We start from the raw sequence: 27,832 nt of genomic DNA on the forward strand, positions 1-27,832 counted from the left end.
GTGATTGCATATTTATGTATACTTCTTTTCTTCTGAAATGGACAATAATTCCATTTAAATGGACTTTGTTAAAATATCTTTTTGAGAAAATTAATTATAACATAATTCTTACTCAATTATATAACAAGCATGCATATGAATTTTGAGCACAAAGTTATATGTTTGCTTTAATATGCACATCAAAATTGCGGAAATAATTACCGTAATATAAGCGTAATTAAATATTGAATTGAAATGTTGACGAAAATTCTGGAATTCTCGATGTGAAGCGTGTAAATTCTTCGAAGGAAATGCTTCCGAATTTATTGAACAGCATCTCTTGAAATACCTAATAGAATTGAAAAAAAAGAGACACATTAATATAATATATTTATATTGCTTATAAATAAAATGCGTAGAAAAATCGATAATAGATATAACATTATCGATAATAGATTTAACATTAGAACTACCAAAGTGATCAAAATGACTAATTTATAATTATTATTATTAATTTATAATTTATAATTTTCTATGGAAATTTTATATATTTATAACGGTATTTTTAGGTACTCGAGTGATTCTTAATAAAATATATTAATTGAAGTTTGTGTTTTTTATTGTATTATTAACTTTTTCTTGTACATTGCCTTTCAATTTCTTCGCTACAAATATTATACTTTAGTTGTTGGTAGTTCTAGTGTTAATAAGCATGATATAAAACTTTTATTACTAATATAAAATTCATGGATATATTATGTAGATATAAATCTAAGTTATAAACATTATTGTATTTTTTTATATAAATTTTGTTTCAAATTTTTTATGTTTAACTTCATTATAATTTTTATTTCCTAAATCTAAATTATTAATTGATAACATTTGATTTTTTATAGTAATACATAAAAGTTTTATATTCTTATTTAATAATCTATTATAATGTTTCAAATTTTGTGTGGTGAAAATATTGAATAGATGTACTAATTCAGAAGCACAATTTCAGAGCACAAAGTCAATTCGGGTATAAGACTCAACTTATATATATTCATGTGATAAATTTGCTTTCAAAATAAAAGTTGTTTAGTTATATTAGATGTAATATTTTATTCAAATGTTTTTTGATAGATAAAATAATACTATCTTGATTGAATGTCTGGGTGAATAATTATTTTTTATGTGGAGAAGCACAAAAAGAAATGAATAAAATTGAATTTATTATTGATAATTGCGGACAGATCTAATATTCCTAATAATTTTAGTAAACTTAATACTTTAATTTTTAATATTCAATAATAGCGAAGAATATGTCCGCATATCTAATATGAAGTATAATACGTAAAATTTAAAGCTTAGTTACTAATTTTGCAGAAAATAAGAACAGCTCGAAGATTCATTATTTCTAAAGGAATATTATCTCTACATATTATCAGATAAATTTATTAATTACGTAGAATTATTAACAAATTACCAAATGATTTTGTTCTCATTTTGAACAATAAATAATGATTTTATAAAATATTAATTCGTTTAACGATAGTTCAATTAGCGCAATTATTGCATAGATTGTTTCATTTCATTGCGTGATTTTTAATTATAAAAATTTAATGAATTATCATAATGTACTTTTAATTGATTTAATTTAATTGATATAATTAATTTGTCAGTGGAGATTTGATTGTTAGAAATAATTTGATTCATTTAGAGATAAACAGCATATAAAAGGAAAAATTTACATTTTTGAAGAAACATAATTTATAAAGCATTCTATTTCTGTTTTCTATGTTTCACAAAGAGAAAATTTAAAAAAATATATTGAACGCAATATAAATTAAAAAAGAAATATATTTGATGCAATATAAATGCTTGATTTAATTGTTAATTATAGGATAACATATTCTGGAAATGCATTAGACTATCGATCACTAAATATTTGCAGTTCACTGCAATTTTCTTATTTATGACTTAGCAATATTGTGTATTGATAAATTTTATTTAAAAAAAAAGGGACGATTTAGTGGATTTCCTCTCAATCAATGCCACCTACGTTTAAAATCAATCTTTATCAACTTGACAGATTAATAGAGACCTGTGGTATTTTGAAGAGATACCGGCGCTTATTTGAAAAACGAGATATGAAATTAATTCCATAAATTATCTAAATATTACTATCATGTGACGTTATTAAGACTTCATATTTTATGATTAAAATAATTATACAAAATAATGTATAATATATAATTAAGTGACATATTTAGAATCTATATTAATACTAATGATATTAATAAACCTTTTGTGATATATTTTTTATGATTTACAGTATAATTTCTATTTGAAGAATTAAATAGCATTTTTACCTGCTGTTCTTTTTTTTATTTTTATTTTTATTTTTATTTCTAAAAGGAATAAATTTTATAATGTAATTTGATGTATTGATGTAAATAAATCATATTCCATAAGAATTCATATTACATAAGAATAAGTCTATTCATTAAAATGCGGATGTTTATTCATTTATGAGAAATTTAAAATTTCGAAAATCTAAAAAATATAAAATACGTATAAAATATAAAAATACAAGAAATATCCAAAGTAGAGAAATATATTTTATGATATTACTAGAATTATTTAAATATAACACAATGCAACATGATTAGGATTATAAAATATCTAATTATAAAATATTTTTAAATTCCATTAAATTATGTATAACATTACGTATGATATATTCTTGACAATTATTCACATAATTAAATCCGATTAGTTAATATTAATTAGAACATTATGATCAACAAATTCTTAATGTTTTGATAGCTGAAATGGATAGTATACAGAAACTGAATTAATTATATTATAAAAATTTTATTTTCATCATTCCCTATATAATATTGGATTTTAAAATTTTCTCGTACTTTCTAGCGCTATAAATATAGAGATTTATAAATTTTAAATACAAACTAAATTAAATTGAATTTGATATATTTAGTTACATTTTCTGTTAAAAAAAAAACTCTAATAAGTAATTAATCAAATAATAATAATACGTGTTAATATTAATTTTTAAAATTATTGATAAAAATGGTAGATTTTTTTTAGTAATTATCACGTACCTAAGTTTCTTCATAACTCACAGAACTACATAAATGAGTATCATAAAGTTCTTCGTAAATCAACCGGTCCTAGTGATCGATTATGTATGCATTACCGGCGGCAGCTGACCAATTAATAGCATTTTCGCGTTATCGGAATAAATGGAGCGATGACTTTATAATATGGTGTGTCATTTCTGTAAGAAAAATTCTACTCTATAATTTACAGATACATACTAGTATTATATTTACAGTTTATACTAGTCTGTCGTAGCAAAAGATATACACGCATAATAATTATAGTAAATTTAAAATTTATAATGTCGCTTTTAAACTCTTCAATAACATAAAAAAATCTGTCACAAACCAATGTATGATATAATTTATAGTTTTTTATAATGTCTTCTTAGTTTGATATTTTATATTTTAATTAGCGAATAGAAAATGGAACTAACGGATGTATCGATGAATAACTGGTGTCTTGCTCGAAGAACAACTGGTGTCTGTCTTCGCATCGACAAGTTCTGTCCATAAATAGGTACGCTAATTTGCACAAAATTGTTTTATAATCAGCATAGTCGTCCTCGATGCGCCCGTTTTTCAAAAATTCCTGTTTCTAAAATAGGAATGTAATAATATTTCGAACTCCGGGCAGGCTATAAAGATGGTACACGTGTGAAATATCATTACGTACCTTGTCACGTCTCTTCGGAAATTTGGTTTATGACGTAATCAGCCATTGAGAATGGAATGAAACGAGATTCCTAAGTTCATTGTAATAAAAGATATTGTCGGCAATACCAAAAATATTCTTTCTGAAAAACAGTCATTTCGAAACGAACGTGTTATAAATCGATCGAAGACTTTTATGTATTCTATTCTATGTAACAGGACACACTCGATTATACACGTAACCAGTACGGCGGTATTAAAAACGAATATTATATAAAAATATATATATATATTTCTTTTTTCTCAACTGCTCGACAATGCAAAAATGCTCAAAGAGAATTCCGTGGTACTGCAAATTTTTGCCAGACTATATGATCAACGTTTGATTGCGCTCTTTCTCTCTCTCTCTCTCTCTCTCTCTCTCTCTGACTCGAAATGAAATTGCAAAATGCGCTTTGCGCATTTAAGTAAAAAGTAAGTTAAAAAAAAAATAAAAAGGAAAAGTAGAATATCAGCACAGCTATGCGACAGAGAAAACGAATATTATACCAGTTGGTAATCGACGAACATTCATTTTCAGTCGAACGATGAAAATCAAATAGCAAAAACCGTATTATGTGAAAAGACTCCAACACTTTTATTGCTTCGAAAGTTGGATCTCGATCAGTAATATAGGCTATATTTATGGGAACTTAAAAACGTTAACGAATATTTGCGTTGAGTAGTTAAAATTACATTTTTGTAAATACGTTATTATAAATTCTTGTTAATATTTTCAAATCTTTAAATATTTATGTATAACGATAAAAATGTTAAGAACTAGCAATTGTCACATAAATTAAATAGCTATAAATTTAACTAAAAATAGAGAGAAATATGAATTCCATTTCCAATATTGAATGTTGGGTTGAACATATTATTAAATTATAGTGATTACAATTTTCGGTTGATTTGAAATAAAATGAAAATGTTGTTAATTGAAGTTCATGGAAATATCTCATTCAATAAATTGTCAAAATTCTGATTTAATATTGTTGAACAATGTAATTAAATAATATAATTAAATATAATTAATAAAGCAATTTCAAATAGTGAAATGATGGTTATGAATGCAATTTTGTTCTCATTCAATCCAAATCACATTTCCAATTTACTTTTCATTTGATTTTTCAAATTGCATTTCATATAATATAATCACAATTTCATATCCTTAAACAATTTTAATAAACTTGTATCTTTATTTGAAAAGAAATAATTTATGCAAATACGCTTCATAAAAAAAATAATTATAACGTTACATCGTAACGTACATTTGGATCATATTAACTATATGAATTTTGAAGAACTTTAAGCACATTTTCATTCTTTATATAAAAACATACAATTTAAGAATTATACATAATACATTCCGAGGATCATAATAATAATTATAGTACTAAAAGAAATAAATGATTCAAAATTATTAAAATGTACATTCTCTTATGAATATTTTAGCATTGAATATTGTATTCAAAAATGTTGTACGATAGCAAATATTTGAAATTAAAATTTTCATCATAACGACATTATTGTGGAAATACAATCATATTAACACCATAAATAACTATATGAAACATTTGTAAATAGAGGTAATCATATTAACAACATAACTATAACTATACGAAATATTTGTAAATAGAGGTAATCATGTAAAAAATAAATAGATATTTCGTTTTAAAATAATAATTAGTTACATATTTGAGTTCACTGATTCCTTTTGGTATGCTATTATATTTCAAAACATATTTAAGAGCATATTTTAAATATTAAAAACATATTTTAGAAGAAATATTATTTGAATTCAATGATTAAAAAATGATTTGTCCATTGTTCATTTCTCTCTTGTTCGTGCATGCAAGAGAATGTACCTATTTCTTTTAGTTTAATCCTTATAGGACAGTAAATAACTAGGAAATAAGAAGTATACTTATCAAGAATCGCTAAATTTTAATGTATTAATTTTAATGTCAAAGATAAGAATACGTAGGTACTGCAAGTAAAAATAATAAGAACGATTGGAACAAAATTACAAGATTATAAGTATAAGATTTCATGTAATACACACATACAAAACCGTTAATGATGCTTTAGTAATATCCGATTTCTGCAAAAATGTACCATTAAAATAAGTTAAAAATTAATATAATAAAAATACTAAGAATTAGTATTAGTATCTCAAATATACATTAATATTGTACTAGAAGAAGTATAGATTACATATGGAATTATATTTGTGTTTTTTCTTTCCAATGAAGTGGTCTAAATACTTATAATAAATGCAAATTCTTGATATATAATTATAAAATAATAGATTAACGGTTAATTAGAAATAACGGTGATAGTTGTAACAGATACAGAATAGGAAACATAATAGCAATCAACTAAATCATTTGCTATGTAAAATCGTACATAATTATATTATAAAAACTATTACTTATTGAATTCTTTATATGAATCATTATATAAATTTTTATTGCATATAAATTTTTATTGAGAATTTTTATTTTATAATAAATTTATAATAATATTTTGTTAATAATAAATCTGATTAATTTTTAAAGAAATATATCTTTTTACATTATTTCCTATTAGTTCCTATACTCATTATTTTCTATTATTTCCTATACTTATTGTTAGTTCTTAATAAACTCGTCGACACATGCAAACAAAATTCTTTTCGACTATACTATGTATATACATCATATTCATTTTTAGACGCTAAAATTTAACATCAAATTTTCCATATTTTTTAGACAAAAAAAAAAGTAAAATGCAAGTATATAGACGAACAATACGTGTAAGTTTAGAAATGAACCTATATTAAAATTCTTGAAATGAATGACAGAATGAACGATGCTGTATTAAATATAAATGCTTAATATTAATTTGTGTATAATATATTTTAAATTTGATAATTGTATAACAGCAATGTCAGAAAATTTTACGAATGTGATAGAAAAACTTATCAATAAAAAATCTGTTATTTTTAAAAATTGTTATTTATAAACATTATCAAGTCATTAATAAAGAAACAAATAAAAATATCCTGTTTTATTATATTATATTATTAAAAATTATAAAGAGTTATCAAAATTATCAAAAATTATAAAGTTATCTCAATATTTAAAGTAAATTTTAAATAGATTAAAATATTTTGTTAAAATATTTCTTATTTAATATTTTCTTAAAAAATTCTTATTATCTGAACAATTTGGAAAATATACAAAAGTTTTCAAAACATTGATTGTCTTGAAATATTAAGTTAACAAAAATTGAAGGATATTCAACTGCTCGTAAATTAGAGATTTAAAAAGAATTTAAATTAAAAACTATTATAGAAAGAAAGAATGGAAATACAAAATGAAACGGCTAACAAATAGATAAATGTAAGAAATAAATAGAAAACAAATAATATTTTTTGCCTAAAATGCACATTAGTTACAAAAAATTTTTAATATTTTTAATAATTTTTAATAATATATATTTTCGAGAAAAGGAAATGATTCAAAAAAGTGCAAAGAACAAGTAATATGGTAAAAATTAAGGTATTTCGGCTTCTTGCTATAGTCTATATAAATTTATGAAATATGAAATGTACAAATTTAAAATATATAAAAACATAATAAAATATAAATTCAATAATGTTATAGAATTTTTCAATATATAATCTATGGATATATATCTGGTAAGATACCATAAATTCAAAAGAAACATTCTCAATTTCATTAGTATTTTATTTATACAGAAGAATTATCAAAATCAAACCTGCTAATGTTCTGTCTTCCATGTAAGTCATTGAAAACAGTCTATTATAATTCTTTTAAGTATATCCTTATTTCTCATTGTCACTCAAAAGATTACCATTTGCCAATAATTTAATTGTAATACGCCAAGGAAAGAATCTCTGCTAAGAAAAATTGATTGTAACTAACTATTTTAAAAAATAATAGCAATACGTGATTAGGTTTCAAATTAGAACATTATTACTAGCATATAAAAGAATAGATAAATCAAAATTAAACTACAGAACAATTCCAATTGCGAAGTTCGGCATTATATATAATAACGCATTTGAGGTAACAATAAATGCTTTTCGATCTAGGCCAATCAATGGTACTTTCAATGAAGCAGTAGAACCACCTCTAAAGAAACGAAGAAAATATCTGAACATAAAATCCGCAAATAAAATCTCTATGTTTCAGATTATCGTCAGAGAGAATAAAAGAACTTCTTTTTTTACTACAAAATACTCTTTTTTGAAAGAGAACTTGGTATAAAAATTCAATCTACAATAAGAGAATAATCTGTAATATCTTCCTAAAAATAAAATAGAATGAAATAGAAAATAGAATTCATTATTTACTAACAGAAAAATTTGTTGAAGAATGTATTCGATAAATTAGTTTACGTAAAATGTTTGAAAAATTATTAGTTTCAACTTTAATTTTATAAAATTTATGAATACAAGTATAATTATAGATAATATTAAAATTGTTTCTATATTAAAATATTAAATATTTGTATTTGTAGTAAGTATTTGTTTAACAGTAAGCTAATAAATATTTTTATACATCATTTTAAAACGAGACTCTTTAAACTTTTATATTAATTTCTTATTTTACATACTTAATACTAATTTCTCAGACAAGTAAAGTTGCTGATATCATAGACATGAAATATCTAATATACAAAGAATTTTCTGTGGTAACCTCCAGCAATCGTTAAAACTTGATGGTCGTCATAAAATTCTTGTCTTAACTCTCTGTGAAGTATATTGCATATCTCAATTACGTCTCGCACCAAAATTTAGCTTTTTATGTTTTTTTTACCGTTCATCGTAAGCATTCGTCAAGCGTGCTTTCGTAAACGAAATCTACTAATTACATTTTCGTCTTATCATTTCTTCTTCAGAAATCACAAAACCTCAGAAAATCTCAATCCTATTTTTTCTTTAATTTTCATATATTGGAAAATTATAAATCGAAATTACACACACTTTCTAATTTTAACTTGGTATAATAAATATCACGTACGTTACTTACGAATGTTTTAAATTTTAAACGAAATTTTTATTAAATTTAATAATAAATTTGGAATTATTTTGAAATTCAATTAATTTCAAATTTGAAAATAACTGAACAAAATTTTTATAATTGTTCGAGAAATGTGTCTGTAACGTCCTACGCTTTTTAAATTATGTAATTTTCATCACACTATAATATTATTGTATCGCATAATTGCATTATTTAAAAGAATTTAACAATTTTAGCATTAGGGGAATTAAGAAAATTTAAAATTACATCTCCGGATTATACAAACAATTATCGCATGATTTTATATTTTACAATTATATTATACAATTGGCATTGACTTTGAATTTTATGATCAAAGTATTCTTTCGATAATATTTTACGAGGCAAAGTTGCAAAAAGAATCATGCAATTCTGCAAAATATGTGTATTGATTAAAATAAAGGTAACACTAATTGTAAGTAGTACGAAGAAAAAAATTATAAAATATATATTCAATCCAAAAATAATACTACTACTCTACTATTCTAGCAATAAGAATGAAGAAAAAAATTCGATGATTGTAATCTTAGTTAAGGCAAATGAAGATATCATTTCGTGCAGTTGTTATTAGACTTTATTTCGTGGCTTCTTTATTCATTGTCAAATAATCTTACACTAGAAGTTGTTGAAATTATGCAAACATCTGTTATTTCAGAATTATAACTAAAAATATGTAGCATTGAAGAATCTTTTACTTAATTATTTTATTATTAAATAATTCTTTATTGAAGAATAATTTATATATTATTATATCTCCGATGTATCATACAATGTTTTAAAGTAACTAAAATTCTTATATTTTTAAATAACTTCTGATTTAAAACAATTAATTAATTACAATTTAAACCCATTTCAAATTTTGATCAATTATAAATCATAAATATAGAAAAAGAATTCTGAAAACGTTATATTGCTGTCAGATTTGTTTCAGAATATTTATATAGAAATGAAAGCAATGATATATTGATATCGTATAACGTATAATGATAATAATAATCGACGATATTGGAACGTTTTCTGTGTTACGTTCATCATCTTTAGAATTAACTTGTAGCACTAAATACTATCAAAACTTACCATTCGTGCGATGCGTTCCGCTTCCGCCTTATCAATGCTTTCATGTTCATCCTGCTTGGTCCATGTCAGTCTGTGCACAGCTTCGATCAAATCATCCAATGAGATTTGATTGTCGCCGTCGAAGTCTGGAAATGAAGGTATTAATGATGTCGTTATTCGTATTAGGTTATTTGACTGTGCGTATCATTCAAGCAGTTCAATAATCTAATATACGTTTCTCTATACAAAACACCTATGAAGCGAAAGTACCTTAAATTTACATAAATTGAGTCACCATTGTGTACATTATATAATGCAGAGTAACAATTAAACTGCAGATATTGAAAAATTTAGAGATACAAAATTTTACAGAATGCATATAATATGAAGAAATGTGTGAAGTATTCAAAGTGCTTTGATATAAATATTTGGTATGTAAAGTAATTTTCTATCTATTTTTAGTGTGTGAAACAATTTTTTAACTCCCTTTAATTTTTTGTTCTATCTTTTTATTTTTTAGTTAATTTTTTGCTTCATAATTACTTAAATAAAAAAATTTACCCAGCGTACAACAATTTGAATTAGTTTTGCTTAATTAATTTTTGTACAATAATTTTAACTTTATCGTTATATTTTTATTTAGTATTTAAATATAAATGCTTATTTAGTATTTATATTTAGTTTAATACAATGTAGTTAATTAACAGGCTTTTATCATTGTCCCACATTATTTTATTGTACACATCAACATCAATTTATGTATATAAATAATAAGATATTACTTCATTTTATCGTTATAATAATTTTAACAAAGATTACCAAGATTTTGTTTTTACTTTCTTAATTTTAACTTAAATTTCTAGAAGATTTATACATTACTTTAAAATAAACGTCAATCACATATGCATCAAAACTTATTTACTATATTTCGATTTGTTCCCAAGTGCTTCAAGAATTCTATTAATTCCTTTATATTTAATAATTTAATAAATACATATGTAATAAACAATTCATATAAATATATTATATATAATATATAATAAGTGATTATTTGCATAATTAATTCTTTATTAATTATTTCTAGTAATGTTGCAATTTTTTATTGAATAGTAATAATTACATTATAGTAATTATTACATTGATAATAATTACATTATTCATGCCAGCTATTATATATTTCTTTCTTTCCATTATATTCTTTCAGTATAAGAATGTACATTTTTTCTTATTTTTATTATCCTTATGTTTTCTTTATTATTTTTGATTGTAATTCAAATATTTTGATAATTTATAATTTTTTATTTTCTTTATATTAATTATTTTCTATTTCCTTTATATTTATTTTTTATTATTTTCTTATATTTATTCCTGTATAAGTCACAGCTCTCAATTCTTTCCGACCCAGAGGTTTCATTTTGAAACTACGTTTTCGAAATCTTTTTTCACGTGATCTGATCTCACTTGATTCTATTTAAAACCAACGTATCAATCAGTGGAAATCCTTGTCGTTAATATTTAGTATTAGTCATAACGATATGCACTGGTGTTAATTTATATGATCATTTTATTTCTCAAACTGTATATACAATAACAAATCATATTCATCACTATGTCTTGTAATTATTTAGTTTCCCTACGTAGTATTTTGTCATATACGTATGTGTACAATAGTAAAATTGAATTTTGTCAGTAGTTTTAATAAAAAATCGCAGGAAATATACAATAATATTACAAGTATCCTCTTGCAAATATAATTATTATTATCAAGTGTTTGTTACAAGATAAAAAATAAATTAAAGACTATTAGGCTTGAATTTTCCGATTTTTATATCCTGGGCTGCAGAGTTAAATTTGTAATTGAGACAATGTATTTTGCCATTAATTTTTATTATCATTATCTTTTTATTTCTATCAATTCTTATTTATTTCTTCCTTTGTTTTTTTCTTTTATCTTCTTTTCTAATTTGATCAGTTTGTTTCTTTTTTGCCTGTGTTCGTATTCCTCTCTCATAGGTGCATATACACCCTCTTGTCTCTCTCCTACCTTCATTATTTCTCTATTTTCACAATCATTGACGCGGCGTGTGTACCGTGAAATTAAACAATCCCGATTAACGAAATCGAGCGAAATTCTAATGCGCCTGTAATATTGGATAAATGTTTGCAATCAAAGAGAATTGTAAACTGTTCTTGTTTGCTTAAATTTGTGTTAATCCTTGAATTTTTCGAAAAGTTAAATATTTCATAGCTCAATTCGTAATAATCAACGCTTTTAGCAACAACTTATAAGTTTGTGTATACTATTCCTAAATAAATTCTACTATTTATTAATAATATCCATTATTTTAATGATATATTAATGATGTATTAATAATAAAATTTCTAAAAAGTTTGTTTGTCATGATTTTTGTAGCATAATGATTTCGATAAATGTTTGGAAAAGTTATTACTCACGGATTTAAATGTTGTCAAGGACATCACTTCGAACAATATTTTTCTATATATGTATATAATAGGTGGTATCCTTTAGTTTTAGAGATAATTGCAAAAAAATATTCGACTCTATTTGTACGTTTATTCTGACACCTAAAAATATTAAGATTGGCACTACTTTCAAAATTAGAAGATTTGAAAATTGAAAAATTACGTTATCTATCTAATTATATATCGAACTATTAAATTAAATAATACTTTATATAAAAAAGAATCAGTCAAATGTTAATATATTAACAACTGCATTACGTGCAGTTAAAAATTTTATTATCTATAATAAATACCGAATATTTAAAATAAGAAATGTTCTAAGATTTTTTTAGCAGGAGTATATTGTATACTGAATCTTACACTAATATTATTTTCGAATGTTATTAGTTTGGAAACAAGTACGAATACAAATTTCCTTTATTCCCATGAATATACGCACAATTGAAAAATTTTATCATTTACAATAAATACTTTTCTAAGCTTCAAAAATATAAAATAATATAATATAAAAAAATTATTTAACAAAATCTTTCTACATTATAGAATCAGTTTTTAAATCAAATCTTTAAAAGGTTAACAAAAATAAAAATTTGTTTCAAAGAATTCATGAGTGAAATATCATTAACGACATAATTTGGAGGGTTAAAAGTAAAAAATGTCCTAAGATTTTTAAACAAGAAAATGTGTTAATTGATTGTATGTTAATTGTAAAGAAATGCATTTTGTACAGGAGGCTATTCTATTTTTTTATGATTTAATTTTATATGATAAATTTATTAATTTCATAAAACAAAAAATAGCGATTGCTTGGTATCATCTGTATGGAAACTATGTATATAGCTAAAAAGAAAAAAAAAAAAAGAAAAATCGCTATCCACCGTTTTGTACATTAATAAGTATGTATATACTAAAATTTAATCATAGAAAAGTAGCACAGATTCCTATGCAAAATGCATCTCTTCACAATAAAAATGCGATATAAATATCATGCATGCAATGTAAATACATACATATATATATATTGGAATAGATTCGTAATATTGCATGTTAATATGTTACAACATAATAAAAATAAAAAAACTGTTCAAGAAAGCGTCTTAAACTTTCGTGTAATAAATAAGTTTTGAAAAACTTAGCATATGTGGCATATATACAGGGTGATCTATTTAAGTAAGGTCATCTAAATATCTTTTCGAATTGTGATGATGCAAAAAATATTTTTGCCTAACATGAATGGTATTAAAAGCTCAATAACTAGTAAAAATGTCTTTTTTTAAGTTTTTTTTTTGAGTTTTCAAGGTCATTGATTTTTTTTCATACAACTATGTGTATTATTTTATCGTGCAGGTGGTAAAAAGTACGTTCAAATATGTAAAGAACATGACCTTGATAATTTAATAATAATTTTACATATAAATTTATCTCTATCGAAGTCACAAAGAGTTTAGCCAAGATCGAGGACCTTATAATAATGTAAATAAACATATTTACTATTTATTACATCATCAATCTCTCCTAGTAGCTTGAAATCTTGATCAGCATATTAAAATTTATTCAATGCAAGAAAAGATCGATATAATATTCATTTATAAACACTGACAAATTAGTGACAGAAATAGTTCGAATATATAAATGGAGAAAAATAATCTTGAAAATAAATATTCTTGTTAGTTATTGGCTTTTCGATACTATTCATGTTAAGAAAAAAATATTTTTTGCATTATTACAATTCGAAAAGATATTTAGATGGCCTCACTTAACTTGAATTAATGTAGATACAATATATACAGTGGCCTCACATTGTATCTACATTAACTTTTTAAATTATTTTAAATTTATTGAAACGAATCTATATTCATTTTACTTTAATAATAATTAATTCGAGACGAACAAAAGAGGATAAAAATAAAAGATTTAAACGGAAATGAAACAACGACTGTTTCTGTCTTCTATATAATAATGGCATTACAAGAAAATACATACTTTCAGTTTCGATCTATGTATATAAATCTGAAATGCACGATAAAATGTTTAAATTATTAGAATCGTCAATTAATAACTAAATCTTATCAACTTTATCTACTTTATCAATATTTTGTAAAGAAGTTGTCACTATAGCGTAAGCCAGTCACTCAATAAATCACTATGAAATGTTGCTTGTACAAATAAAGCGTGATATGCCTGTTTATCAGTAATTAAATACATATTGATTTTTTTCGGTTTATTTTAACAAATGTTTAACAAATATATGTAGAAAAACCTTCGAAGCACCGATCAAAGACCTCGCGTCGCGCCGTAATGATTAATTATGGTTAGTAATGATTGGACGTGGCAACGAATATGCATACGAGTGTGTGTATATGTGTATCATGTGGATCTCTTATGGATCTATGAAAAATAAGAAAACTCGGAATTGGCAAAAAGAAAAGCAATTTTCAACGAGTGGTTAGACAATTTTCATGTTATCGCTTCATTTCTCTTCTTTAGTTTCTTTATTAAACTTCTGACAATTTCTGCTATATTTGGTTAAAATATTTTTAGTAAAATATACTTATATTTGGTAAAATGTTTTTGCGAATGTTTCAAAAACTGAAGCTAAGCGGCGGTAATATATATAGGGAAAAGTTTAGGATGTTGACTTTAATAATATATTTTAGGATTATTAAAATCCGTGTGGTCGTTCGCTAGATTCTCTGGATATTTTTAATTTCCATTGAGATATTGTATTGTTCTTGTTTAATCATATACAGGATATTCTAAATTTAAATGTCAAAACTTCGGAAGCATACAGAGAATTGATAAACTAACAATAAGAAAAAATTAAAAATTTATTCATTTTTGCTTTATTTTGGAAGTTTTACTCCATTTCTGAAGTTTCGACGTTTAAATTATTTGAATATTTGAAATCTCAGTTAATGCAATATATTTATATAGAGATATATTATCTTATATTAGGTAGCTATGTATATAATTGAGGGTTTCGATATACCTATCAGAGTAAATGTTATGTCGAACAGGATTATTTGAGGAAACTAAAACAGGTATGGTATATTTGGACCTTAATTTGTTTCTTTAGTCCATTAGTGAGATTAAACTGACTTTATTAAGGATAGCATTTGTGGGACTAGTACGAAAAGCTTCTGTTGCAATTCGTGCTTCGAAATTACGAATGGGTTCCAATATTTTCAACAGTCGAGAACTGTCATATATAATTGAATCATATTCAATTTTAGAAAGTAGGTGTGTGTAGGTTAACAATGTGTTTTTTATTTAATTCACTTACAATTGGTAGCAGAGCGCGGTTGTGGAAAGAAAAAGAAAATAAAAATCTCGAGAAGTTTCGAGTGAATTATTTTTTTTAACATGTCTGATCCATGGAACGTTACGACCGTCGAACACTCGACGACAAAAATTATTTCCTATGGAGTGAGAAGGTTGAAGGCATTTTACGTTCGAAGAAATTATGAAAAAAGGTGATAAGTGTTAAACCGAGAGAGAAATCAGTAGAGAGAGATACGAAATACGAGAAAAAACTGAAAGAATAGAATGATTGGGATGACGATAATTACACAGCAAGATCGGTAATGATTAACACTATGAGTAGGGCTTAAATATTAAAATACAGCAGTGAAAAAAATGCCGGTAAATTATGGACAAGGATAAAATTAGATATGGCGGCTGAAAGCGAAGAAGAAAAGACGAGATCGCTTAACGAACTAACGAATTTAAAAATGGAGAAAAATGAAACCGTCGACGTGTTCATAAACAGAGCAGAAGCGTTAGCAAATCAATGTATACAGCTAGGAAAAAATATCGAACAATTTGAAATGTATATTTTGAGAGGACTTCGACCAGAATACGATTCAAGTGTTCGAGTCTTGGAAATTCAAAAGAACATATCGATAAACGATATTAGATTTGCCGTGAAACAGGAACAAAGAAGAAAAATGAGAAAAGTAGAAGGAAGATCATTTAAAAACCACGAATTAATACGAAAAGTAAAGGAAAGGTCTAAAAATGATATTTGCTGTTTTAAGTGCGGAATGAGAGAACACATGGCTGTGGAATGCAGTAGAAACCAACGCTGTTTTAATTGTCGAGGTTACAACCACATTGCTGCAAATTGTCGGAAATCAGAACAAAATATACCACAACGAAAAGAGGACGAGCAGGAAATTTTCAACGGGAAATTCAAGGAAAATATACGAGACAAAACTTAAGAAGAGAAATGTTGAAATCTCAATGAGAACCAGTGATGAAGCAGTAATGAAAGTAAACGAAATTTCAACAAAAATGGGACTGCATGATGCGAGTAAGAATCATGAGAGAGGAAAGGGTGAGTGTGAGAATGAGAGATATCATTTATGACTACTAGATTCTGGATCTCTACTAGTCATATGACTCAGAATGAATTTATGTGTAATGATATGATTGAAGAGAAAAGGTAAATCAGTCTCGCGGACAAAAATGGTAAAATATTAATATCTAAAGGTATTAGCGATGTCATTGTGAAACAATCCAGTAAAAGTAATATACGATTAAAAAATGTTTTATGTGTACCAGATTTAAACTCAAATCTTCTTTCAGTTGCAAAAATAACAGATCGATACGATGTAAATTTTAATAAATTTGGAGCGTTAGTATATAAAGAGCCTGACGACATAAAAATGACTACGGTAATGAGAGAGCTGCAGCAGCATCAACAGAAGAATACATATGACACAAGAGAATGTGTCACGCACATAAAGAAATAATCAACCAAATGAAGAGAGAGAACTTGGTATTAGGGATAACCGGCGATTGGAAAAATAAGTGCGAATCATGCATAGAAGGGAAGGCATGTAAAAAATCTCATCGAAGATTAAAAGGAATAAGAACAAAATAAATTATGGAATTGTAGCATACCGATTTGATAGGTCCGATTAAATCATCGACACATGGTAACAAAAATTACATTTTAACAGTAATGAATGATTTTTCTAGAATGGTATTTATACGATTATTGAATGAAAAAAGTGAAGCTGCGGAAGAAATTAAAAGATTGGTCACTATCAAGGAAAATCAAACTGCAGTAAATTTAAAAAGAATAAGATCTGATAATGGTGGCGAATTTTTAGGAAAAACATTAAAAAACTGGGTCGAAGAGAAAGACATTGTACATGAATTGAGTCCGCCAATGACTCCACAATGCAACGGAGTAGCCGAGAGATACAATCGAACAATTATCGAAACTGTGAGAACAATGCTGACAGATGCAAGATTAGACTTGAGATTTTGGGGTGGAGTAGTAAGTACTGCTGTATATACACGAAACAGAATAAAATCACGGGTATATAGAAAAACTCCATATGAAGTCTGGTATCAAACGGACAACACATGAGAAGGTTCGGATGTATGGCATATGCACTAAGTAAAGGAGGAACAAGGAAAAAATTTGAATCGAAAACAAAAAGAGACATTTTTGTAGGATATAATGAAAATAAAACATATCGTATATATATACCCGAAACAAAAAAATATTGTATATGACTGATGTGAGATTTAATGAGAAGAAAGATGGATCGGATCTATTAAATTGTAAAAAAAAGGGAAAGAATGAAAATTCCAATCAAAATAATTTAATCGTGATTGGATTAAACCCGGAAGAAGAGGAAAATGAAGAATATAATGTTACAAAAATAAATGACAGAGAAGGAAATGAAATAAGCGAGAGAGAAGAAGGAAGAATGAGTGAAGGAGAAGACAGTAATTATGATGATGCGTAATGAAAATAGTAAGCGATGAAAACGTTACAGAAGAAATCAACATAGAACAGAAGAAACATAGACAACATAAAAGTAGATGAACCGACCACGAGTAGGAAGACCAAAAATATGACAAAAGAAATAATACAGGTAAAAAAATATACAAAAACAAGAGGATGAAAGGCTGGACAATGAAAGAGGTGTAAAAAGATCATCGAGAATTAAAGCAAAAAGAGCAATGAAATGTAGTGATGAAAAAATACCTGGGAATGTAACGGATGCAAAACGATCATTTGAATGGGCACATTGGAAAAAGGCGATGAATAACGAAATGGCATCATTAAGTTTGAGATTTGGTCAATCGTTCAAGAGAAAAAAAGGTAATAAGATGCAAATGGATTTTCTCTAAAACATTGATCCTATTAGGTTGAAAAAAACATACAAGGCACGACTGGTGGTTTTGGGATGTGCTCAGAGGCCCGGTTTCGATTATGAAGAGACATTTTTGCCTGCGAATCGAATGGAGACGGTAAGGTTATTATTCAGTTTATGTGCTGAGCATAAACAGAAACTAAAAGTATATGATGTAAAAACGGCTTTCTTACACGGACTGTTGGACGAAAAAATCTACATGGAAGTATCTGATGGTTTTGGAAATAATTCTGGACAAGTGTGTAAATTATAAAGAAGTATTTATGGATTAAAACAAGCGAGTTGTTGCTGAAATGCGTATTTAACTGATACTCTGTTAAAACCTTTTCACTGCTAAAGGCGTATCTATACGCTCTCACACGTCTATCAATATATACGCTGTAAATATACGCCCTTTACGGTTTTCTTACTGTAAAACTGTTTTACCAATTGCTTCAATATGGTATTTATCGACCTATGTAACATAGCAACTGTCTACCGGCATTTGTTTCAATACTGTTCAGTCAATTGTCTTCACATTGTGCAGTCTTCATTGTTGTTCAGAATTGTCTTCACAGAATCTCTACTATGCATAAAATGGCAGGATAAGAGAGAAATCTGGATATTGACCAGTTTGCATTACACTGATATGGTAGACACACAGAAGGTACCGAACAAAATTGCCGACACAAAAACCGACATGTGTTCAAGAATATAATCGTTTCATGGGAATTGTCGATAAGACTGATATGGTCATTAGTACCCTTGAATCAATAAGAAAAAGTTATAAGTGGTACAAAAAATTTTTTTCTCATTTATTAGATGTAAGTATTTGGAACTCATATGTTTTGTATAAATATGTATCAAGTAAAGAATTACCTTTCACGGAATTTCATTTAAAATTGATCCAACAAATATTTGGAAAATATCTACAAACTTCAAATATATATCAAGGGAAAAGGAATACTGATAATCTATTACGTCTTATTGAAAGGCATTTCCAATTAAATATTTTAATCCGGTTGCGGAAAGAAAAAATCAAGCGCGAAAGTGTGTGGTATGTACTAAACATAAAATCCGACGGAAAAGTAGATATCAATGCAAAGAATGCGAAGGTTTATGCGTTGATCCATGCTTCAGAATATATCACACATAAATTAATTATTAAATTGTTTCTACTATCTTTATTAGTTTATATTATCTTTGTTCTCATTGTGTTAAAATTGTCAAAATAAATTTGTTCTTCACTATCAATTTTGCATTTTTTTCACGAATTATTATTGAAGGAATGTGCAAATTAAGTAAATTAAAAATAGCTTAGAAAACCACTTAAAATAGATCAGATACTGGATATTTTTAACTTATTTGCAATTATGTATTTTTTCAACCTCTAAGAATAGTATCAAATCTCCAGACACTGTTTTGGTTAGTAGTAGACAATCAGTCGCAACGCTTAACAATAGAATATCGCGCCGTCCGTACTGATAGTTCGCTCCGAAAGTATGCCGCAGTGAAAAGGTTAAAAATTGGATTGCACAGTTGATCCATGTTTGTTTTATGTTAATGAAGGGAAACATTTTTTGTATTGCGGAGTACACGTGGATGATATGGTTGTGATAAATAGCACGGACTCGTTCGAAAAGAAATATATGAGAGAATTGAAGAAATTTATTGAACTAAAATAACTGGGCGAGGCTAAACGTGTTCTTGGAATGGAACTGGAACAAAAGGGTGGAAAAATATTCATCAGTCAAGGAGGTTATATAAAAGATCTATTAAGTTTATACGGAATGACTGACTGTAATGAAGTAAATGCTCCAATGGATACTAATCAAAAATTTAACGAAGAAGAAGAGGGCCAAATATGTGATGAAAAAAATTTATCAGGAGCTGCTAGGACGATTAATGTACTTGAGCGTCGCTACGAGACCAGATATAGCATATGCACTTAGTTGTTTGTCGCAATTTAGCAAATCTTCAAAAATGATGCATTTGGGTGCATTAAAACGAATTTTAAGATATTTAAAAAGAACAATTAATATAATATTATAGGATACAATATGGAAAAACGAGTTCGATAAAGGAATAAAATGCGAGACGGATGGGACAGTACCAAAGACACAAAATCATTTAGCGAACTACTCTTATACAGAAACGGAGATCTGATACATTGGAGATGTAAAAAACAGGAAACAGTTGCTTTGTCAACAACCGAAAGTGAGCTAGATTCGATGTTAGACGGGATGAAAGAATTGATTTGAATGAATGAGATATTGACCGAAATAGGTATGTGTGATGATACATATAAAGAATTAAAATGTGATAATTTAAATGCAGTAAAATTAGCAAATGGCGGTAATTTTAAAACGAGAACAAAGTTGTTGAATAGGAAATGTCATTTCATTAAAGAGAATGTAAAATATTATTCGATAAAAGTGATGCATGTTTCAAAAAGAAAAAATGTTGGCTGATTGTCTAACGAAAGCGTTGAATGGACTCACATTACTGAATATTGTAAAGAATTTTATATGTATCGAATAATGAATAAAACCAAGGGGGAAGAGTGTGGATTTGATTTTATGTTGTATGTGTGAAGATGCGTGAAAGTCGAGCGAAGGCGTGAGTGAGACAATTGTGGGACAATTGCGAGTGTGTTGCGTGATGCGTTTTTTGTTCAGAAGCGAACAGTAGAATATTCATTGCTAGTCTGAGATGAGAAGTGATATTGATCGGAGAGAAAGTGAATTCATAAGTGATAGTTATTATATACGTTATTAAACATATTAATTAACATTCACTCACAGTCACTTACAGTATGAACTGTAATTTTGATGCTGTAGCCAACAGCTATTAATTGTAATGAAATAATTTGACAATAATGATTTTTATAGGAGTTCGTTCGTATTAACGTTTTATTAGAAATTATTAATTTTGTAATGAAGTTTTTTATGAATTAAGCATATTATCACAGACATCCAGTTTTATTAAGATTCAGATAGTTTTATTCTCCCATAGCTATATCAAATACTTTTTCAATGTCAAGCTGACAGTAATTAAAAATTAAAACATCTTAGTTTCCAGTGTAAATTGGAGATTATCCACAGTTGAGTGATTTTGATGAACATGAAGAATGTTGCTACTTTCTAATTATTAAGAATTATCTCAATCTTTTATTAATCATTTTCTATAAAATTTTATACATACAATAAATAATTGAAATGGTCTGTAATTTTTTTTCTCAGATTCCAGAATGGGAATTATTATGCCATCTATTCAAAAAAGAGTTGTTCAGTCATGTAGCGTTATAAATATTAAAGAGATTTTTAAGTGCTTTAATAAATAATTGTTAGAGATATTATCTAAATCGGTACTTGAATTATTGCATATGTTGAAAACAGAAAACGTTCATAAATCGAAATTAAAAAAAGTTATTAAAAAAAGTCACAATATTGATAATTCTTGAAAACATGTTTTAACGTTATTTAAAAAATAACAATATTAAGTTTTTAACATTCTTATTAAATTATGTAAACAATTATTTTTTATTAGTTATTTTAATAAAGAATATGATTAAATTTTTAGACCGAATCTCTATTATAATTTTAGAATTTAATTATAAAAAGTAAAATCAAGATTAATTTTCGCAAACTGGAATTCTGAAAATTTTTTTAACACATATATATTGCATATATAAAAAAGTGTAATAATAATAACCAGTTGAAAAAGAGCTTAATAATTGATTTATAAAATCAATAATCAATTTAAATATGTAGAGAGATTACAGAGATTATAGTTAATAGGTCTATAGGTCTATAGGTCTTTTTCATAAATTGCAGTCCTGGATAAAAATTATTGTAATTTCGCGATAGATGTGATAGATGTATCAAATTCAATAGTAAATAAGTAGTAAGAGATTAACGTCTTTTAGCTCTTTCTATTTATTTACTTTTATTTTAAATTAATTTAAACTTAATTAATTAATTTTAAATATTTAATAGATTCATATATAGATAAGTATATAAATAAATTCTTTTCTATAATAACATTAAAAATTCTTTTCTCTATTGGTAGCGATTTAATTAATTTATTCATTATTTTAAATATAAAATTATTTTATTACATCTCGTTGTTTTATTTTATACATCGATACTTTTTATTTCATCTCCTTTTATTCACTTTATTTTATAACTGTTTAATTTTGGAAAATAAATAAATACACAAGTATTCTCTTATTTAATAAATGTATGAATATTTATGTCTTATTTGTAATAAATATATGAATATCTTTTTGTAATTAACATATGAATATTTATGTCTAATTTCATTTAGAGAAGTGACGGGAATTATTTTTCTTTCTTTCTTGGAATTTATAAGCAGTATTTGTTTACATAATAAACAGCAAATTGAAAATACTACTTTTGATTATGTCATTATTTATTAAGAACGTTATTTTTGAAACAAACATTTAAAATATCTTGTAATACTACTTAATACGATTATAAAATTTTTTTGTTTACATAAATAATGCTATTTAACCTGGGATTATCCACGTGAGTCTAGTGCAGGTACACGTAGGGGTCTAATATCTGAAGTACCCACGTGAGGTGCTCATGAACCTCCAGTGAAAAGTAATATTTACTGGTTACAATATACGACAATTTGAATATTTCATATTTTTTTATTGAAATTGAAACGATATGTGTTTAAAAGAAATTTTCTCTACTTGTGTGAGTCATAAGTTGCATAAGTACAAATATATAAATACGTATATTTTTGTTTATTATATGTATAATATAGAATATATATGCAAACATAAATACAAACAAATATAATCCAATATAATTTGAATCTAATAACACAAACAAATATAGTAATAGAATATACATAAATATACACAATATAAAATATAGAACAATGTAGTTGATGATGAAAAAACTTACAACCTAATTATCTGAGTATTCGTCGGTTTCATATTCCATATCCTTTTGTAAGCACGTTTCACAAATATTTTTCATGTGTTTTAGACACATTTTCTTGCAACATCTGCAACAATAGAACTTCGTTTTTATGTCATTTCTTCTTGGACAAATGGTGCATCTTGATTTTTTTTCTGACTGGCCAGTTTCATAAGTTTTAAAAGACTCCGGATCATCAATTCCAGAATATTTAGCTGCTTTGCTTCGAATTTCTCTTGGGATGCGAAAATCACATGATCGTTTTCGCAATTTTTCTAAAACTAGTGCCATTCCTATCTTTTGCAAGTATTTGTTTCTTTTTAAATTTGCTCTAGGCTTATTATTATTGTAAATAGTTTGGCTATTGATACCTGCAATATCTAATATTCTAAAAAATATTACAAGAGGCCAACGATTACTTTTTCTTGATGTTGAATATGTTCCGCAAAGTTCATCGACAGTATCAACCCCCACTTTTGTGTTATTGTAGAATGATATGATTTGTGGTTTTTGTTCTGTTCCATTCGATATACTAATTGAATTATCTTCTACGTGAAGTGTTGAAATAAGTAATACATTTCTATTTTTCTTTGGAATATATGAAACTATTGTTGCTTCGTCCTGGAAACCGAAAATGGATGATTTGGGTTCTCGATTTTTTGTTGTAACGAATTCTTTCGGTAGCTCTTTTTTGTTTTTCCGTATTGTACCAACATATGACAGTTTTTTGTCTAGTAGACATTTTGCAAGAGGAATACTTGAAAACCAGTTATCGCCAGTTACATTTCTTCCTGATCCTTCAATATGCTGCACTAATCGCATCACTACATCCAAAACTTTATTTGAAACTTTGTATCGTCCTTCAGGCTGGATACCTACATATATCTCCATTGAAAATGTGTACCTTGAATTTGCATCTGCTAGAGTAAATATTTTGATTCCATATTTTGCAGGCTTATTCGGGATGTATTGTCTAAATGAACATCTACCACGAAATGGCACAAGTTGCTCATCTATTGTGCAATATTCTGAAAGTAAATAACTTTCTTGGCAATTAGTAAGGAATATATCGAATACATCTCTAATAGCTGCAAGTTTGTCTAACTTCCTTCGATGATGTCTTGTTGTTACATCATCGAATCGAAGACAAGTCAGTAAAAGTGAAAAACGGTGGTAACTCATAGTAGTGCGAAATATGTCAACTCCCAACGCTTTCGTATCCCATAAATCTCTTATATTTTGATGTCCTGATCGAATAGAACCGGCTAAAAGTAAAAGACCTATTAGAGCTTTTATTTCCGTTTCATCCGTTCTATATGCATGTTTCTTGTTCGACGAATATAAATCTATTTTTATATTTGTGCATTCCGTAATTATTCTAATTATATTATCATCGATGAATATTGAAAAACATTCTAATGGCGTTTTGCACTTTTTTGCTTTATGTTTGTTTACTCCTAATAATTCAGGTACCGTGTTTAATCTGCATATTCTTACTCTCCCCTTTCTTGGCTCCATACGCCACTTAGTTATTTTATCCCTTCCTATATAATAGTTGACATAATCCTCATCGTCACTTGATACTGACATATCAGACATAGCAGATGCAGTATTATGATCTGAATCTTCACAGTTATCAGATTCTGAATCCGAATTGTCATCGTCAATAATTTCATCTTCTGAGCACACATCTTGCAGAACTTGACGTACTTGACGTTTATGCATATTTGTATGCTTCTCAAAATTCAATTTCCGTAACTTGTCACTGTCTAAACATGAATTAGACGTACATTTTCTACAACTTCTATAAAGCAAAAATGAAGAATCACTGAAATAAAAGCAAAATAAAATGTACGAATAAACTTACAGTACTGCGTAAACCTATGAAAAAGGTCGAAGAGGAAAACTGAAACGCTGAATGCAAACAACTCATCATGAAGCTAGACGAAACTAGAAAAGTAGTGTACCTGCACTAGATTTCCACGTGCGTAATCTCGGGTTAATACGTATATAATAATATAAAATTATATATATATATATATATATATATATATATATATTATATTATATAATTATTATATATAAGTATATAAAATAATATAAAATTAATGTTAAAAATATATTAAATATTTTGCGTAGACGGTTATCTTAAAATTATTGTATTTGAACTTTTACCAAAAATTTAAATGTAAGTTTTAAATTATAAATAGTGTCTTACCAAAAATGTAAAATGCCCAAGCAGCACGAACGTTGTGGGGACAATGTTTAGAGAAAGCAGAGCATAAGTCCAATATGTCTTCCAAACTTAAACGATTGTCTTTTTGTGAAGAAAATACTCGAAATATTGAATCACGAAATGGACTGCACTAGAATAAATTAATATTTTTACATATCATATATATTAATTTATTGCTATTATTAGTTTACATATCATATATATTAATTTATTGCTACTATTAGTTTACATATCATATATATTAATTTATTGCTATTATTAGTGTATATGTATGTTCATTATAACAAAGAAAATATTATAAAAAAGAAAAGATTGTATTATTTAAGGCAGTATTTACTCGTGGTTAAGAATTCCACTCACGTGTATATTATAAAATAGTAACTTCAACTTTTTTCGACATAATGTCAAAATATTTCAAATAAAGAAATCTATTATTTATAAAATATTTCATTATTAAAAAGATAAATATTTCCTTCAAATCTTTTTTCCATTTTTTTTTTTATTTTTTTATACTGTTATGCAAAGTTTATGTTCCGTTAAATTGTTATATATAAAATGTCCGATTTAATGATTAAGTTTAGTGACTAAAATCCTTAATTATTCAGAATTTAATAACTAAAAGCACTGTCGAATAATATTTATTAATAATCAATTTAAAGCTAATAAAGAATGTCATAATTCGATTAATATTACAATCAAGAAAAATGCAAAATGATTGAAAATTAAAAGTTTTATGAACAATTCATTTCATTTGTGATGACCTAATGCGTACCGCGCTCTTGCAAAAAAAGTGACACGACGAAAATGTATATTTTTCAGAACAGGCGAAAAACTGGTTTTGAACAGAATTAGATATTAATTTGATAATTAAAGAGACGTAATTCAAAGTAATGCATTTCTTATCTTATCAATAATGAAAGTTCATAATAAGAGTTAGAACAAAATTCATAAATGTAGTAATGAATCAGGAAGATATAACGATATAATTCTTTTTTAAATAATTTAATAGAAAATTAATAAATAGAAAGTAACAATTAACTTACTTGTATCTGTGGTAATAAACTGTCAATTTCATCAGTGGTGAAACGATGTTGAATATTTTCACGAAGTTTCCCCGGATTTACATTGTTAAGTAACTTAATAATGCTGAAGAAGTGAATTTGGAATTTTAGACACAAACTTTAATGAAAATATCAAATGTTTGTTTAAATTCTCTTTTTTTAAATAATATTACTAATGTAAATTGTGATATTGAAACATTAATATAACTTTAATGTATGATTCTTAGTATATAATTCTATATGTAATCACAATTATAGACATTAAAGAGACAAAAACATTTAAATAAAAAATTATTAAAAGTCTTTTACAATAATAAAACTTTTAAATTACTGCACTATGTAATAACAAAACCTATATATTTTTACAAATTACTCACTACTGTATTTCACTTTTTCTTAAATATGTTAATTCCGCGTAAGCAACTACTGTTTCTTCATCAAGAATATGGTCAGTTGACGAAAAATTTCCCATAATAATATACGAATATCAACGAATTCGAGCGAGTTAATATACTGTCAACTGTAACTGTACTGCTATCTATTATCAATGCATCGATAAAGTGTTATCTTTTTTCAAATGTTATCTCTTCTCTCGGAAGTATCACAATCAGTAAAATTTCAAATAAAATGATAACTTTATGCAATATAATATTCTATATTTTATACTAGTTGCAATAAAAACCATAGCCGAACGCAAATTGAGACAAGGTCTGTGGTGATGTGCAATTGTCTAATGTCATTGTCGATAAAAACTGTTGTCGGGCAAAGTCACTGTTGGGCAAATCTGGAGTCGATGAAATATTGTCGGTGAAAACAAGTGTTGGAGAATTCTGTGTCGATGATTTCAATGTGACCCGATATTAAGACATTTCAAATTTGTAGCTTATTGTTTCGCACATGGAAGATAAGGAAGGAATATTCCTATATTTATGTATACAAAGCAATATTCCTATATTTATGTTTAACTAACACTATATATAGAATGATAAAAATTAGCACTTGAATATCTGCGTTGTTTTCGGAAATATAAAAAAACT

The 27,832-nt window shown here is 26.2% G+C and overlaps 2 protein-coding genes across 4 annotated transcripts; both read right to left on the bottom strand.

Annotated features, from left to right (window-relative positions):
* Nucleotides 1–27,332, bottom strand: LOC122539016 (calcium and integrin-binding protein 1-like). Its single transcript, XM_043673580.1, has 5 exons — nucleotides 27,173–27,332; nucleotides 26,778–26,880; nucleotides 25,717–25,864; nucleotides 9,926–10,050; nucleotides 1–328 (listed from the first exon to the last, which is right to left on the bottom strand). The coding sequence occupies exons 1-5, from the start codon at nucleotides 27,265–27,267 to the stop codon at nucleotides 218–220; spliced, it is 582 nt and encodes a 193-aa protein (XP_043529515.1). The 5' UTR covers nucleotides 27,268–27,332; the 3' UTR covers nucleotides 1–217.
* LOC122539015 (piggyBac transposable element-derived protein 4-like) lies at nucleotides 23,397–25,506 on the bottom strand. 3 transcript variants are annotated; one of them, XM_043673576.1, is made up of 2 exons: nucleotides 25,366–25,506; nucleotides 23,397–25,263 (listed from the first exon to the last, which is right to left on the bottom strand). In XM_043673576.1, the coding sequence occupies exon 2, from the start codon at nucleotides 25,221–25,223 to the stop codon at nucleotides 23,487–23,489; it is 1,737 nt and encodes a 578-aa protein (XP_043529511.1). In that variant the 5' UTR covers nucleotides 25,224–25,263; nucleotides 25,366–25,506; the 3' UTR covers nucleotides 23,397–23,486. The 3 variants fall into 3 exon arrangements, with proteins under 3 accessions (XP_043529511.1, XP_043529512.1, XP_043529513.1); XM_043673577.1 differs by having other exon boundaries at nucleotides 23,397–25,299; XM_043673578.1 differs by having other exon boundaries at nucleotides 23,488–23,586; nucleotides 23,663–25,506.
* Nucleotides 27,333–27,832: the final 500 nt, after the last annotated feature.

This window comes from Frieseomelitta varia, unplaced genomic scaffold, assembly GCF_011392965.1.
Source record: "Frieseomelitta varia isolate USP_RPSP 00005682 unplaced genomic scaffold, Fvar_1.2 scaffold_187, whole genome shotgun sequence".
Classification (NCBI taxonomy): domain Eukaryota; kingdom Metazoa; phylum Arthropoda; class Insecta; order Hymenoptera; family Apidae; genus Frieseomelitta; species Frieseomelitta varia.

Excerpts from the sequence above, each read along its gene's own strand:
- LOC122539015 (XM_043673576.1), bottom strand. The coding sequence starts at position 25,223 with ATGCATAAACGTCAAGTACGTCAAGTTCTGCAAGATGTGTGCTCAGAA.
- LOC122539016 (XM_043673580.1), bottom strand. The coding sequence starts at position 27,267 with ATGGGAAATTTTTCGTCAACTGACCATATTCTTGATGAAGAAACAGTA. Across the intron at positions 26,881-27,172 it reads AGAAAAAGTGAAATACAGTA|CATTATTAAGTTACTTAACA; the intron begins GTGAGTAATTTG and ends TCACTTCTTCAG. Across the intron at positions 329-9,925 it reads CGGAACGCATCGCACGAATG|GTATTTCAAGAGATGCTGTT; the intron begins GTAAGTTTTGAT and ends CAATTCTATTAG.